Consider the following 12,934-nt stretch of genomic DNA (forward strand, 5'->3'; position numbering starts at 1 on the left):
TGAACCCTGATTGCCCCATAATCCTCACCGCTGTTCCTGAGAGGTGCAGAGTCAGAGGGCCCGGGGAGTAGAGGCAGGGACACCTCCAGGGTAAAGACGACCCTGCAAGGAGTCACAGCCCCTTCTGTGCTTATCTGTCAGCCTCTGATCCCCAAAGCCACAGAGATACTGCCTGTATCCAATTCCTTTCTGCAAGTGAGAACCAGGAGCCATAATATGGTCGGTTTTCTTTCTTTTTGTTTTTCTGGGGCCACAACCAGCAGTACTCAAGGGTTACTCCTAGCCCTGCACTCAGGAATTACCCCTGACGGGCTCCTGGGACCATATGGGAAGCCCGAGATCGAACCTGGATCAGCCGCATGCGACGCAAGTGACCTCCTTGCTGTGCTGTATCTTCTATCCCAGTTGGTTTGCATGTACCTTGGTGATGGCATGACTGGAAAGCAGATATCCAACAGTGCAGATAAGGGCCGGAGCAACAGTACAGCTGGTAGGGCATTTTCCTTGCATGCGGCAAACCCGGGTTCAGTTCCCCACATCCCATACTGGGCCCCCCAGCACCACCAGGGGTAATTCTTGAGTGCAGAGCCAGGAGTTAACCCAAGACCATCACTGGGTGTGACCCAAAAAAGCAAAAAAACGAAAACAAAATAGTGTTGATAAGTGAAAAACAGTTTTTTTTTTTAAAAATACACCATCTGGTACACTAAAAGCATGTGGAAATCAATGAGTAAGGTGAGGCAGACAATCGAGAGAATAGAGACCTTTATATTACAACAAAAAATAAAATCCTCACCTTGTTTCCCAGTACAAAGAGAGAAATCATCTTAAAACAGACGGTCAGAGCTACACGCCCTGCTGGCAGACGCTTCGGATGCTGCGTTCCTTCCCCAAGCACATTACAACATCAGCCTGAGACATCTGTAAAACATCTTCCCCGCAGAAAGTCACATCCCAAAGATCAAACCCAGGGAGGCGCCCTCTCCCCAGGCCAACATGTTAATCAATACCCGTCTCAGGACACTCAACAAAGCAACACAGCCGACAGGCACACTGCAGCCTCAGCACTAAAGGGCAGGGGGAACCAGGGAGCCAATTTTTGAGAACCCACTCAGGGAGGCAAGGGAGGAGGGACGGGAGTTGGTGGCTAATGCAGGATCTGGTAAACTAGAGAGATAGCTCAAAGGGCACATGCCTGACACGCACAGGTCTTGGGTTCCATCTCTGGCATTGCACGGTCTCTGCAGCACTGCTGGGGAGTAGCTCTGGTGGCCCCCAGAAATGCGGGGTAGACCCCCAAGACACTGTAGCACTCTCCTCCTGTTGTTCATGGGTTTGCTCGAGTGGGCCCAGTAACGTCTCCATTGTGAGACTTTGTTGTTACTGTGTTTGGCATATCGAATACGCCACGGGGAGCTTGCCAGGCTTTGCCAAGACAACAAAACCAAAATATGATACAGTGGAGAAAAATGCTACCATGGGATCTGAATTACTATCTCAAAGACCAGAGTCCAGCTCGGCACCACAGACCCCACGAGCCATGGACCTGGGAAGAAGCGTACTTCGTGAGTGCAATTGGATCATAGCTGCACTAGCTCTAGAACCCTCTCTGCTTGGGAAACTGGAGTGACAGCTGTGCAAACAAGGACAGGCTGGTGTGGCCAGAGGACAGGAAAAGCAGGCCTGCCCCGTGAAGTCGGACTCTGCAAACCTGCTGGCTGCCTGCTCTGTGGGCAGGGGGCCTCCCCAAGGGGCAGCCTCAAGGAAGTGGTGCCAGGAAGTGGGAAGAGCCTGCCTCTCATCGGTGGGGACAAAGTCCGCCAGCAGCGCGGAGAGGGGAGCCACCGAGCCACCCACCCACCCACCGGGAAAGCTGGCTCCAGTCACTGCCCCTAGCACACAGCTGGCTTACACATGCATGCGCAGGGCAGGGAACGGAGTGACCAACCCCGGGAAAGTGGTTTCATGGCTTTTGTTCTTTATTTTTCCCTTTCAATTGGGTCTTCGGCTCTCAAAGATGTTCTCTATAGTTCTGATCCCTATAATTCTGAAAGGGTGGTTCCATCGCAGATGACCACAGGCTGGGCGCCTCTGGCTATAATGTAGACCTTCCACTGGGAGGCACCGGCATAACCTTGAAGGAAAACAGCAAGAGGAAAGCACGTGAATGGCAGTGACAAGAGCTTGGCGGGCCTGGCGGAGCCGCTGTCGGGAGCAGCAGCCAAAACAGCAGATCATGCCGTGCGGGTCTTTTTCCGGCTCATTTTGGTGTCAATGTTCCTAGTCTTCTTTATACCCTGACATCCAGTAGTTGGAACCACTCAGAACAAAGCTCCTTCTTATCTCTCACATCTGGATTAACTGTAAACACTGAGAAGGTTTACAAAAGCAGGGCAGTCTAAGGATACATACATCCACGGTGCTGGTGTTGCATATCGATATTTACACTGGTCTCATCTCCTTCAGTCATGCAACAGGACGAGGTCTGATGGGGAGCTGGACCCTGGTCCAACTCTCCTGAGGTTGTTTAAAATGAGATCTCATTACAGATTACAGAATAACCAGATTAACCCAAACCAGCATTTTCTGGATTGGGCTCAGCCCAGAGTAGCATTCCCATTAAAATCACCTCAGGAAATGGGTTGTCTGGTCAAGTAAGTCTAGAAATAATTCTGCCAAGCTTTTTGGGCCCTTTTGTAAACACTAATGTGCACGATGCATCAACAGAACAGATTATTTCCCAAAGACACTCTGTCCAGGGCCTTATGTGCTGAGGAAGCAATGATATACAGCTTCTTGGGGCTGGAGCAATAGCACAGCGGGTAGGGCGTTTGCCTTGCACGCAGCTGACCTGGGTTCAATTCCCAGCATCCCATATGGTCCCCTGAGCATTGCCAGGAGTTATTCCTGAATGCATGAGGCAGGAGTAGCCCCTGTGCATTGCTGGGTATGACCCAAAAAGCAAAAAAAAAAAAAAAGAATTTGATATATAGCTTTTCAAAGAGCTGAGAAGCTAAGCTTAACATTATACTAATTTCCCGATGAAAAACATTCTGGCACTTGACATATTTATTGATTTTATTCTTGGGCAAGGTTGGAAATTCTTGGCTTTCTCCTGGCCCTGCACTCAGGGATCACTTCCGGCAGGCTCAGGTAGCCCCTATGTGGAACTAGGAATCAAACCCAGGCCAGTTGCGTGAGAGGCAGGGGCACTGCCCACTGTCCATCTCGCCAGGCCCAACACCAGCCATTTTAAACAGAGACTGCTGGGCAGAGACATCTCAGCGGGCTGAGTGCATGCGCTTCGTGAGGGAGGTCTGCGTTTGATATCTGGCCCTGTGTGGTCCCCCAAGGCCTCTGGGAATGACCTGAACACAGAGCTGAGGGGGAAGTCCTGGAGCACCACTGGATGTAGCCCCCTAACCCAAACAAATGAGTAAAATCTGCAAATAGACTAACGAAAAAGAAACTTGGAACACTGAAGAGAATTCAACCTTCTACTTGGTGATGAGGCCGCCATGAGCGAAACAGCAGCTCTGGCGCACACGAGCCTGCTCTGAGACCTGAGCACCTGCATCACAGGACTCCTGGCGGCCTGGACCCCGGCTCCCTCCTGCCGCCCCCTAGAGTCAATGCTTACCTCCTCAGCAAACACACAACCTGCTGTCCCAGTGCTACACTGACCGGGGCGGCCAGCCGTCCGTCCCACCACCCGAGTTCTCCAGCTTTCCACTCGGCTGCGGTAGCCACCGTTTCTATTCCTGCCTCGGGGCAGGCGCCTGCTGTCTGCCCCGCTCTCCTCACGCACTTGCCCTGCTCATCCGCTGTCGCCTCCCCAGCCTCCTTGCTGTGGCTGCCTTCCCCGTCCTGCTGGCCAACCACAGGGTCGCTGTCCTTCCTCCCGGCTCTACGCTCTGGGCTCGGGCTATTCTGGACTCTCCCTCCAGTCCTGCTGCGAAGCTCAAAGCTCCTTTTTGATTGCGGCCAGTCACCATTTTTTCCCCTCTCTTTTTCCTGATTCCATAACAGGCATTCTGGATGCCCGTGGAGCTGAAGACTTGTAATCCGGACAACTAAGGTGTTTCTGTAGTTGTCTGATCTGTCAGACACTTGTAGAACATAAAAGCATTTCCAAGCCCGACTACACAGTGAAATCTCCCAATGCCACACTGACTTGCACAATAGCCATTCCTCATGGAAGGCTCCCTCCCTCACAGGAAACAGGTCCTGACCAACTGCCATACAAGAATCCTTTTTTTTTTTTTTTGAGTAAGTCAGCCCCGCTGCGCTCCATTACCAGTTGATACTTAATTTGCTTATTACTTTTTCACTTTTCAGTTGAAATGAAGGTATATAACATAGAGAAGAGCTTGGCCTAATTTGCAGTCTGTATCCTACTCTCTGAAAGATGTGAGGCGTTTCTAGGAATCAGAGTCTTATGAATACGCAACAGGAAAGGAAATGAACTGAAAACCCAACCAGGGACTTGACGGGCAACGGTGACACTTGCTCATTTACTCGCTGCTTCTGCCAAAAACCCCACTGTAAAACTGATTACGACTGGCAGTAACTGACTCAAACCTATTCTGTAGATGGATTTTCAGAATTTAAGGCGCAGACTAGTCACCGTTGGGAAATAACAGGGCCAAGGGTGAGTCATCACTGTGAGGCTATGACTTGGTCCTGGGGCCTATAAGGAGGCAATGCTTCCCTGAGTGACTGTTGCCCTGACAGACTGCTTGCACTGCTTTATTAGAAAAAGGGGCACAGAAAGGGGCCAGATTCTTTGAATCTGGAATTACACTCCCTGTCTTAACTCTGTTAATGGAGATACTTAAAACATGAGGCTGGGTCCAGGGATTGAGCTCAGTAGGCAGAAGACCATACTCTGTAGGCAGGAAATCCAGGGTCAATCCCTGGCACCAAAGGTCCCCTTCGCACTGAACAGGGAATACCTGAGCACTGCCAGGTATGTCCCCTCACATCCCCCAAAACCCCAAAGTCTGGGGGGCTGGAGCAGTAGCACAGTGGGTACGGCGTTTGCCTTGCACGCGGCCAACCTGGGTTCCATTTCCAGCATCCCATATGGTCCCCCAAGCACTACAGGGAGTAATTCTTGAGTGCAAAGCCAGGAGTAACCCCTGAGCATCGGGTGTGATCCAAAAAGCAAAAAGAATAAAGACCCAAAGTCAGAGGCCAGGGCACAGCACAGAGGAACTCTGGCATGCGCATATCTCCTCTTTGGCTCTCAATCCCGTCGGCACATAGGATTGCTCTAAATAAGTATATTAATCTCCACCTCCTCTGGTTTTTTTTTTCTTTCCCTTTCTTTCTTTCTTTCTTTCTTTCTTTCTTTCTTTCTTTCTTTCTTTCTTTCTTTCTTTCTTTCAGAATCCTAACCCGAAGTTTCTAAACCAAGGCATACATGAATTCTAAATGTCCATGCAAAGCATCTCTCTTTGCCACCTTTTTACCATCAGTTGCTTCATGGAAGCAGAAATACCAACCTAATTAAAAAACAATATGCTATTTTAGACTACTTCATTGAGCTTTATGAAAGAAATTTATTCAATTCTAAGAATGCTTCTCGTCAAAAACTGAAAGATCCCCGCTGACCCTGCCCCTTGGAGGTCCACCTACCAATATCCCCTGGTTGTAGCAGCATTGCCATGGACTGACAGTGTATTCGGCACTGGTCGGTGGGGATGAGCTGCAACATGGCCTCGCCACTGCTCACGATAAACAGGTCATGCATCCTATGCATCTAGATGGAAAACAGGAGGAAAGAAAGAAAGGGAAAGAAAAAAACCAGAGGAGGTGGAGATTAATATACCAAAGTCCTTGCCCTTTAGGCTCTGAGTCTCCCAGCAGCCGAAGCAAAGTGGAAAGGAGAATCGGCACGACAACCCTAATTAGGCCCAAAGGATAAACACGGATTTGTTTCTCCCAAGCTTCACTTCTCCTGTACTGAAACCAGAGTAAATCTCTTGGAGGGGTTCTCCTAAGGGGATGTTAAGGGAATCAGTGAGATATGTTCGCAAAGCAGCCTTTCAGGGGCAGACAATAGGACAGTGAGTAGGGCATTTGCCTTGCATGTGGTCAACCCCAGTTCGATTCACCAGTACCCCATTCGGTCTTCTGAGCTCTTTAGGAGTGATCCCTGGGCACAGAGCCAGAAGTAAGTCCTGACCACAGTCAGGTGGGACCCAAAAAACCAAAATAAGGAAACACAAAAACCCTCTAATAGCCTTAGAGCAGATAAACACAGCCTTTCAAATTCAGACTTCTAGTCACAGCTTCAAAGCAGACCAGGCAAATACAAACTACAGTTTAACAAGGGTGTAACAGAAGCCAACAAAAGGCGGTCTAAGTGTGCGATGTTCTGAGTCAGCTTGATGCAGGCATTTTATTTATTCATTTTTTGGGCCACACCCTGTGATGCTCAAGGGTTACTCCTGGCTCTACACTCAGGGATCACTCCTGGCAGTGCCCAGAGGGCCATATGGGGCCGGGAGCGACAGCACAGCAGGTAGGGCGTTTGCCTTGCACGTGGCTGAATGGGGTTCGATTCCCAGCATCCCATATGGTCCCCCAAGCACTGGCAGGAGTAATTCCTGAGTGCAGAGCCAGGAGTAACTCACCCCTGAGCATTGTGAGGTGTGACCCAAAAAGCAAAAAAAAAAAAGAGGGCCATATGGGATGTTGAAGACTGACCCCGGGTTGGCAGTGTTCAAGGCAAGTGCCCTCCCAAATGTTACCTATGGCTCTGGCCCTTGATGCAGGCCAGAGAAACAGATGCATATTCTTTGGGCAATGTTTAATGGAGTACTCATTCTCACTGCCTAGTTTTTGTTGTTGTTGTTTTGGGTTTTGTTTTGTTTTGTTTTTTGGGTCACACCCAAAAACAGGGGTGTTGCACAGGGGTTACTCCTGGCTCATGCACTCAGGAATTACTCTTGGCGGTGCTGGGGGAGCCACATGGGATGCCGGGAATCAAACCCGGGTTGGCCACGTGCAAGGCAAACGCCCTACCTGCTGGCTATCGCTCCAGTCCTCCCTTTTTCTGGCCTGGGTTTTTTTTTTTTAATTTTTTATTAGTGAACCACTGTGAGGTACAGTTACAAACTTATGAACTTTCGTATTTCAGTCATACAATAATGGTTTACCCATCCCTCCACCAGTGCCCATTCTCCTCCACCAATGTTCCCAAAATCTTTTCCACCACCCAACCGACTCTATGGCAGGGCATTCCCTTTAGTTCTCTCTCCTTTTGGGTGTTATAGTTTGCAATAGAGTTACTGAGTTTGCCTGGGTTTTTGAATGGCAGCAAGTTCAAGTTGATACTTTCTGGCAAGGGAAGCAGATACTTCATTACCCTGTGAATAAAAACTAATGACTGCAATACTGGTTCACTTCTGCAAGGATTGGTCAACCAGCATGTGCAGCTGCAGAAGTTGTGCTGGAGAGCCAGGAACCTTGGAGGCGGGCAGGGGCAGGAATTGGTGAGAAAGGGAGAGGCTGGGTTTGCTTAGAAGGTGAGAGGAGACCACCAGCGTCTTCCCCTTTCTTCCTTCTCCCTTGGAAGAGCCCTTCATTAACCACCTAATGCTGGGGTCAGAAATCTGACTCCCTGGGACACATCTGGTTTTCTCTTCCCCACACAGGGCCTCTAGAGCCCTGGGTTTGGGCACCATCTCCCCCGTCCCCATCCCTGATTTTTATTTCTCTGCTGCTCCCACAGGCTGGCCACGTCTATCTCCAAGCGAGCACCAGAGCCATTTCGACTGCTGCCGCAGTGCCAGGAGGAGGCTTGCTGTCCTGAGCTGGCCTCTTAATTAGCGAGAAGTCCTGGCATGTATCGTCTTGAGAAATCCTGGAAGACAAACTTCTCGTGGAAGCCTGAAAAAGGGGGGACCGCATTTCTCTCCAGCCAGGATGGGTAGAAACAGACGAGATGAAGAGAGCCAGCCTTAGGCAACACTGCGAGGGGTGAACAGGGCTTAGCGTTCCTCAACTGAGCTGAACAATCACTCTCTCACTTCTCTGCTTTGTGAGGGGGGAGGGGCAGGGGAGAGGCACAGAGTGCTGGGGATGGAACCCAAGGCCTCACACATGTGCTCTACGCCTTTTTGCTTTGGGGGCACATCCAGTGATGCTCAGGGATTACTTCTGGCTCTGCACTCAGGAATCACTCCCGGCAGGTTCAGGGACCATATGGGGTACGAGGGATAGAACCCAGGTCAGCTGTGTGCCAGGCAAGCGCCTTACCTGCTGTCCTACCCCTCCTCCAGCCCCTCCACTAATGTTCTATCTCAAGGCTGGCTGCCTCTAAGTCCTGGGCCCACAGATGTGTGACTTTACCAGGGTCCAGAGCCCAGGACGTGAATAACAGGGTGGAGTAACAAGTCATGGAGAAAGAAGAGCTCGGGTCAGAGCGGGAACAGCTGCTCCAAGAAACCAGAGTCTCAGGGTTTTGCTTACTTGGGCCACTCCCCTTCCCAAAACATCAAGAACCACAACAAGATAAATCTGATAGGCTGCCTAAGTTGTATTTATCCCTTTGGCTTGGCTCCTAGGTGTCCCTACGAAGCACAAGCTGGTGAGATTAACTTCTGTATTCAAGTGGGAAAACCAAGAGAGAGGCCCTCACCCAGAATCATATCAAAATTATGAAGATGAAGTCATAACAGGGCCCTGAGTGCTAGTTGGAGACAGCAGGAAAAACGTCTTTAAAATCTGAGGCAGAAACCCAGAACTCCACCCTTCTGCTGGCCGACAGAAACCCTTACTTCTAGACAAAATAACTGTTTTTTTTATAGGGATCTTAATTCCTCCAGGGTTAATGCAGCAGATCCGCAGCCCAACAACAGCACTGGGAGGTTGAAGATACAACCCGGAGTTGGTTGGGGTTACAGTTGAGGAAATGTAACTCGTTTACCAAGAAAAATGCATCCTTTATTCTTCCAGACCAATCTGAGCACAAACATTTTTTTCAGGAACTCAGCAAAAAAGGCACTTCACAAGAAAAGCAAACAGAGAAGAGCTCACTCAGAGCACGCGCTCCAGAGAAGCAGAGGTGGGCACTGGCCATGAACCAAGGCGTTGCTACCGTAACTGGGCTGCCTGCCTTGGGCACCTATCTATAAAAGCCTTTAGTCCCAAATCTTCCCTAGGCTTACAATATTTCCAGGTTTTAGTTCTTCACATGGTTTCTCATGTACTTATGTTTGGGAACGTTCACCTGTGAGAGAAAGAGGGGAGAGCCTTCCTATTAACTTGCTGTATCCTTGGGCAAGTAATGACTATTGCTGTCTGGGATTCAGTTTCGCACAAGCGAGTTGGACTGACCAGGCAGACTCTGTTTTCTGTCTCTCCCACATCTCTGATGTAGAAAACCCTGACCCGCGGGTGATCAGGTAGGACAGCTATGTAAGCAAGACTTCTGGCGATCATGCCTCAGTAAAACGCCACTGGCAGATCTCTTAAACTACAATAGCAGGAGAGAGCTCTAGACTACAGTGGCCTCTCAATTCACCATGTAAACTGGCATACAAAGGAGTTCAGTTACCATATGGAGAAGATTCTAGATCCGAGTCTTCTCAGAATTTCCTACCTTACTTCCCAAAATAGGCTCCGGCTGAAGAAGAAAGCACTTTTTCAAGGAGGCATCTTTTGGAAATGGCAGGTAGGTGAAAACAGGAAAAACCTCTGGTAAAACTTTTGATCCGTTCAGAGGCCTTCTCCTGTGAAAGTTTGAAAGAGAAAAATGTAACCACACAGAGTGAGCCAGCCTAACTAACAGAGTCAAGCAACGATGGGAAAACTGTGGGTGTTGGGAAAAGAAGGGGAAAATCCGAACAATACCTTAAGTATTAGGCCTATGAAAAACAGGCATGCCAAATCAATTATCTGTAAGCATGAAGAGGCACAACTCCGTGACCACGATTAGTACACGTGGGCGGGGTGTTTATAAAGTCCAGCTAAAACAACATATAGATGAAGGAAAGAAAATCATTCATTTGTTCCTTTTGGAAAAGAAACGGAAGCAGCAGTTTCAGGTTTTTCTCTTTTTCTTTTCAGCAGGTCAGGCAGGAGGAAAGGGAGGAACAGGGGATAAAAACTGTGAATCTGGGGCTGGAGCGGTAATACAGCAGGCAGGGCATTTGTCTTGCATGGGGCCAACCTGGGCTCAATCCCTGGTATCCATATGGCCCCCGAGCAACACCAGGAGGAATTCCTGAGTGCAGAGCCAGGAGTGACCCCTGAGCACTGCTGGGTGTGACCCAAAAAGGAAAAAAAAGCGAACCTGGGCCACAGAGATGGCCTTCTCTGTATGTTCGTTTAGAAGGTGCTTGGCTGGCATGCAGAGGCCTGGGTTTGATTCCTGAGAACCGTGTGGTACCTTAAGAACCGCTGGGGTGAGCCTGGGGTTCTGAGCACAGTTTGAGATACTTGCCCCGACCCCCCTGACAAAATTGTAAACCTCCTTCTAAGGTGGGCAGCATGCAGTAGGAAGTCTGATTAGCTTGTTACACTGAGTATCTGATCATGCAGACCAAGGCAAATTTAAAGAAAGGCAGAGACATTGAGGGAATATCTAACCAAAAGCCTGGAAAAGTGCCTTTGATTCTCCTTGGAACAGATCTAGAGGAAAATGACTTTCCCGGGGTGGGAGCGATAGCACAGCGGGTAGGGCATTTGCCTTGCACGCAGCCCGACCTGGGTTCGATTCCCAGCATCCCATATGGTCCCCCAAGCACGGCCAGGAGTAATTCCTGAGTGCATGAACCAGGAGTAACCCCTGTGCATCGCTGGTGTGACCCAAAAAGCAAATAAATAAATAAAAATCTTTGAAAAAAAAAAAAAGAAAAACGATTTCCTTTTCCTTCTAGAGAGCAACCTTTATCTCGAGAACCCAGAAGACACAGGAAGACAAAAGCATTTTAATTCTTAACGTACAGCCCTTCTGATCTGCAAAAGGGTCTACTGGAAAGTCCAGCACAGTGCCGGGCACAGCAGGGTCTCACTGGGAGCTGTTGCTGCTTTCACGTGTGGCCAGCCCCGTGGACACACAGGCTGGGCACCCCACTTCACACCTACCAAGGGTAAGGAAACGGGAACCACCGCTCAGGAAAACAGCGCCACCACTCGGCGAAAAAACCTTCAGTGAAGCCTTCTGTGGCCTCAGGGTACTGGCAGAGGAAGTGTCGAAGCTTCTCAGACAGCAAGGGCCGGCCCGTCTAGTAAGGCAGAAAACAAAGCAAAACGGAACAGGGCAAGGTACTTGTCAGAAATGCCGTGGATGTTTTCCAGTCAACTAATCACACCGGTGGCCAACCAGAAGAGTTGGCTCTTACTCACCTTGATCACTAGAGGATGGAACCTCTCAAATTTCTTTGGGGTATCTTCCAGGAGAAGCACCTTAAGGGGTACTTTCTGGGCACAGCCAGTGCAGTTGGCAAGGATGGGGTAAGACTCATTCTGCTCACAGGTGTTTGTGGACCACGGGTAAACGTCTGAGAGAGAAAGGGAGACGGAGAAAACAGATGGGGAGAGAACAGCACGGGTAAATCCAGCGGCACCAGCAACAGAAATAGAAAGGCGGGTAGTGGAGCAACTCTTTAAAGCGAACAGTGATATGCACCTCTGAAAGACACTTGTGAAATAAGAAGGCATCGTGGAGGGAACAGAGCACAGGGAGAGGATGAGCAGATACTTTTTTTGGAAAAAGAAAATATGGAAACATGGAGATATATACATATACATTTTAATATGGAACACTTCACAGACTGGATTTGTGTCACCCCTGCGCAGGGGCCAACTAATCTTCCTTGCATGGTTCCAATTCCAGTATATGTGCTGCCAGAGTGAGCACTGAGAAATGCTTTTAACATGTACATACAGTTCCTAAGTCAATCAGTTGGAGAAGAGACTCTGATCTTGGGGGCTGAAGATGCAGTCTCTCTCTCTCTCTCTCTCCCCCCCCCCCCTTCCTCCATCCTTCTTTCTCTCTCTCTCTCTCCCTCCTTGTCTCTTTCTCGTGGTTGGGCCACACCTGGCAGTGCTAGGGGAGCGGAGCTAAACCAGGATTGGCTGTGTGCAAAGCAAACTCCTTAACTCCTGACTTTCTATCTAAACTGTGGGCTGAACTGTCAGTGGCACACAAGGATGGAGAGGCAGAAAGGTGGCCCACCCTCAGGAAAGAGTCCTTATTCGAGTGTCCCTGGTACTCTGGGTGTGTGCATATCCCTAATTTACAAGAGGAAATGCGAGGAAAGAGCAGAGAAGGGCCTGGCAGAAATGTAGGACCTGTCAGGTCCACATATGGGGTAAAATGAGCTCCACTGCCCAGTGCACAGCCCAGTGGACAGCACTGTGTCGCAGCTCAGGAGAGGAGGGGCTCCAAACCCTACCTTCTCCCTGAGGACTGCAGGCTATCTAAAACAGAGCCCTCAGTGTTGTCCCTCCGCCTGCTCCCCGTTGGCGGCTCAGTGGCCGTCATCCTCCAGAGGCCACTGGACAGTCAGATCTGGGTCTGCAGTGATGAAACTTGTTGGGCCTCACAGGATGGGGTTGGAGCCGGTCCTGGTCTCCCCGTCCCAACGAGACCCCAAGTCATCGCCCACGAACGGCCTCTCTGACTCCTGATCAAGCTGCTCAACGGCCATGATCCCAGAGACTCCGGAGCAAATCTCGAAACCCAGTGGCTTTTGGCAGAAATCCCTCCAGATTTAAGTGTTAAAATTTCGGAATTTCAAAACCACATGGCCCTACTGCAGCCACACGACATCATATGTTATTCATAACCAGCAATAGAACACAAATTGTCTACTGTTGCCTTTTCAGCAGATCTGAGTGTTGGGGTAAAATCTCAAATAATAATGATGGTGTCGAAATATTGAATGTGATCAAAGTAGAGAGAGAGTAATGTAGA

General features: G+C 49.5%; 1 protein-coding gene and 1 non-coding gene across 4 annotated transcripts in view; both read right to left on the reverse strand.

Annotated features, from left to right (window-relative positions):
- Window positions 1–752: 752 nt before the first annotated feature.
- Window positions 753–12,934, reverse strand: part of CUNH6orf89 (chromosome unknown C6orf89 homolog) — a 44,385-nt gene continuing 32,203 nt past the window's right edge. For all 3 annotated transcript variants that reach the window (XM_056137316.1, XM_056137314.1, XM_056137315.1), the window contains 5 exons: window positions 11,362–11,516; window positions 11,101–11,240; window positions 9,614–9,743; window positions 5,641–5,764; window positions 753–2,134 (listed from right to left, as the gene is read on the reverse strand). In XM_056137316.1, coding sequence (XP_055993291.1) covers window positions 2,040–2,134; window positions 5,641–5,764; window positions 9,614–9,743; window positions 11,101–11,240; window positions 11,362–11,516 — 644 coding nt within the window. In that variant the 3' untranslated portion in view covers window positions 753–2,039. The remainder of the gene's footprint in view (window positions 2,135–5,640; window positions 5,765–9,613; window positions 9,744–11,100; window positions 11,241–11,361; window positions 11,517–12,934) is intronic.
- On the reverse strand, window positions 11,767–11,875 carry LOC130044741 (U6 spliceosomal RNA). The gene has a single exon (XR_008795491.1). It is a non-coding gene; the product is annotated as a U6 spliceosomal RNA (small nuclear RNA).

Source organism: Sorex fumeus, unplaced genomic scaffold, assembly GCF_029834395.1.
Source record: "Sorex fumeus unplaced genomic scaffold, SorFum_2.1 ptg000123l, whole genome shotgun sequence".
Taxonomy (NCBI): domain Eukaryota; kingdom Metazoa; phylum Chordata; class Mammalia; order Eulipotyphla; family Soricidae; genus Sorex; species Sorex fumeus.